This window comes from Nicotiana attenuata, chromosome 2, assembly GCF_001879085.1.
Source record: "Nicotiana attenuata strain UT chromosome 2, NIATTr2, whole genome shotgun sequence".
Classification (NCBI taxonomy): Eukaryota; Viridiplantae; Streptophyta; class Magnoliopsida; order Solanales; family Solanaceae; genus Nicotiana; species Nicotiana attenuata.
In genome coordinates, this window is record NC_031990.1 from 30,534,271 (window position 1) to 30,536,558 (window position 2,288).

At 36.1% G+C, this 2,288-nt stretch overlaps 1 protein-coding gene across 1 annotated transcript; it reads left to right on the plus strand.

The window, feature by feature from the left end:
* On the plus strand, window positions 276-1,703 carry LOC109218007 (uncharacterized mitochondrial protein AtMg00810-like). The gene is made up of 3 exons (XM_019382319.1): window positions 276-437; window positions 643-700; window positions 1,111-1,703. Exons 1-3 carry the CDS (start codon window positions 276-278, stop codon window positions 1,701-1,703), a joined length of 813 nt encoding a protein of 270 aa, XP_019237864.1.

Genomic DNA, 2,288 nt, shown 5'->3' on the forward strand with positions numbered 1-2,288 from the left:
AAACTAATGCCTAGAGCAAAACCTTCTATACACATGGGGTATGTTGCAGCTCAAAAAGGATATGTGCTATATGATTTAATAGATAGAACCTTTCTTGTAAACAGAGATATTCAATTAAGAGAAGACATATTTCCTTTTGAAAAGAAGCAAGACACAATAAGTCTTTATTTGTTCATCCCAACATAGCAGACATTTTATTCCACACCACAGATTCAAGCACATATACTACAACACCAGAAAATCACATGCATACAACTCAACAAGAAGGTGATGTAATGCCAGAATTCACACAAGCTTACACATATCATTCTGAGCTTATTCCTACAGAAGCTACACAACCTACTACTCAACAAATATCAGTCATACAACCAACAATAGTTCAAGCACCACAGTCTGCTCCTACTAATCTCCCAGATCAACCAGATATGAGATGTCAGGTATAAGAAAGAAACCACCCATATGGATGAAAGATTTTGTGTCATTAACTGCTCAACATGATGAACCTTATGCAATATCAAAGTTCATAGCCTATTGCACTTAACCTCCAAGTATCAAGCCTACTTGACAGCAGCTTGAAACATTATTGAACCAGCCTTCTATTAAGAAGCTGTGAAAGATCCTAAATGGTTGGATGAAATGAAGGCTGAGATTGAAGCTTTACAAAACAACCACACATGGGACATAGTAATAGTGCCTACTGGTAAGACTCCAATAGGGTGCAAATGGATTTTATAAGATCAAATACAAGGCATCAGGCGAAGTAGAAAGATTTAAAGCTATAGCTTTAAATGAAAACTGTAAGGATTGTACTAGCTATAGCTGCTACAAGACACTAGCATATACATCAAGTGGATGTATATAACACTTTCTTACAGGGAGATTTACTGGATGAAAGATACATGACTCTGCCACAAGGATTCGCAGGTCAGGGGGAGAATAAAGTGTGTAGACTTGTTAAATCGTTGTATGGTTAAAAACAAGCTCCAGGACAATGGAATGCTAAACTGACAGAAGCATCATACCAATCTCAATTTTAGCAAAGTCAATATGATCATTCTCTGTTCTTTAAGAAAACTTCGAAAGGTATTACAATGGTTTTACTCTATGTAGATGACATGCTTGTCACTGGTGATTCTCTAAAACTAATAGAGGAAACCAAAACACATTTGCAACAGTCTTTCAAAATGAAAGACCTAGGAGAATTGGAATACTTCTTAGGTATAGAGTTTGCTAGATCAAAACGAGGAATTCTTATAACAACAGAATATGATGAATATCTCAGGAAAACTAAGCCTACTACTTTGGTGGATGAAGAACTGTCAAACTCAACTCCTTATCAAAGGCTGATACGTAAACTCCTATGTCTAACAATGACAAGGCCAAACATTTCATATAATGTACAAACACTAAGCCAGTTTATTCACAGACCAAAGAAATCTCACATGGAAGCAGCTTTAAGAATTGTAAAGTACATCAAGAATAGTCCAAGACAAGGAATACTACTCTCTAGCAAATTCAACAACAATATTTTAGCATATTGTGATGCAGACTGGGCTGCCTGCCCATATTCAAGAAAATCTATTTCAGGTTATCTAGTCAAGTTTGGACACACCTTAATATCATGGAAATCAAAGAAGCAAACTACAATTTCAAGAAGCTCAGCAGAAGCTGAGTATAGAAGTCTTGCAAAAACTGTGGCATAACTTATCTGGCTAATTGGATTACTAAAGGAAGTGGGAATTGATATCAACCTACCAGTTGAAGTGTTCAGTGATAGCAAAGCTGCAATGCAGATTGCAGCCAATCCTGTTTATCACGAAAGAACAAAGCACATCGAGATTGACTGTCACTTCATTGGAGAAAAAATCATGCAAGGGATAATCAAAACAACATACATATCTACCAAAGAATAGCCTACAGATATTTTAACCAAGGGTCTCAACAAGATGCAACATGAATATCTTTCTTCCAAGCTAGGTGTTCTCAATGCGTTTTCAGTACCTAGCTTGAGAGGAAGTGTTGAGAAAGATATAACATAATTAAAGAAGAAAGGGCAGTTCTATAATTTCCTAGTGTTAGTTAATTAGTTATTAACTACTAATCCTAGCTGTTAGAGATAGTTAGAAAATGAGTATAATTATCCTTATGTATACTCCCTCACGATGTATAGATTGGACTAAGTGAAATAAACTCATTTCATTCTCTCCTAAACGCCTCTCTTCATCGCTCTGTTCTTCCACTTCTTTCTCTTCTTCTATCTTCTTCAAACTGGGTAAGAACCCAGTAAT

Coding starts and splice junctions, on each gene's coding strand:
- LOC109218007 (XM_019382319.1), top strand. CDS start 276: ATGCCAGAATTCACACAAGCTTACACATATCATTCTGAGCTTATTCCT. Junction 438..642: donor AACCAGATATGAGATGTCAG/GTATAAGAAAGA, acceptor GATGAAATGAAG/GCTGAGATTGAAGCTTTACA. Junction 701..1,110: donor CATAGTAATAGTGCCTACTG/GTAAGACTCCAA, acceptor TACTCTATGTAG/ATGACATGCTTGTCACTGGT.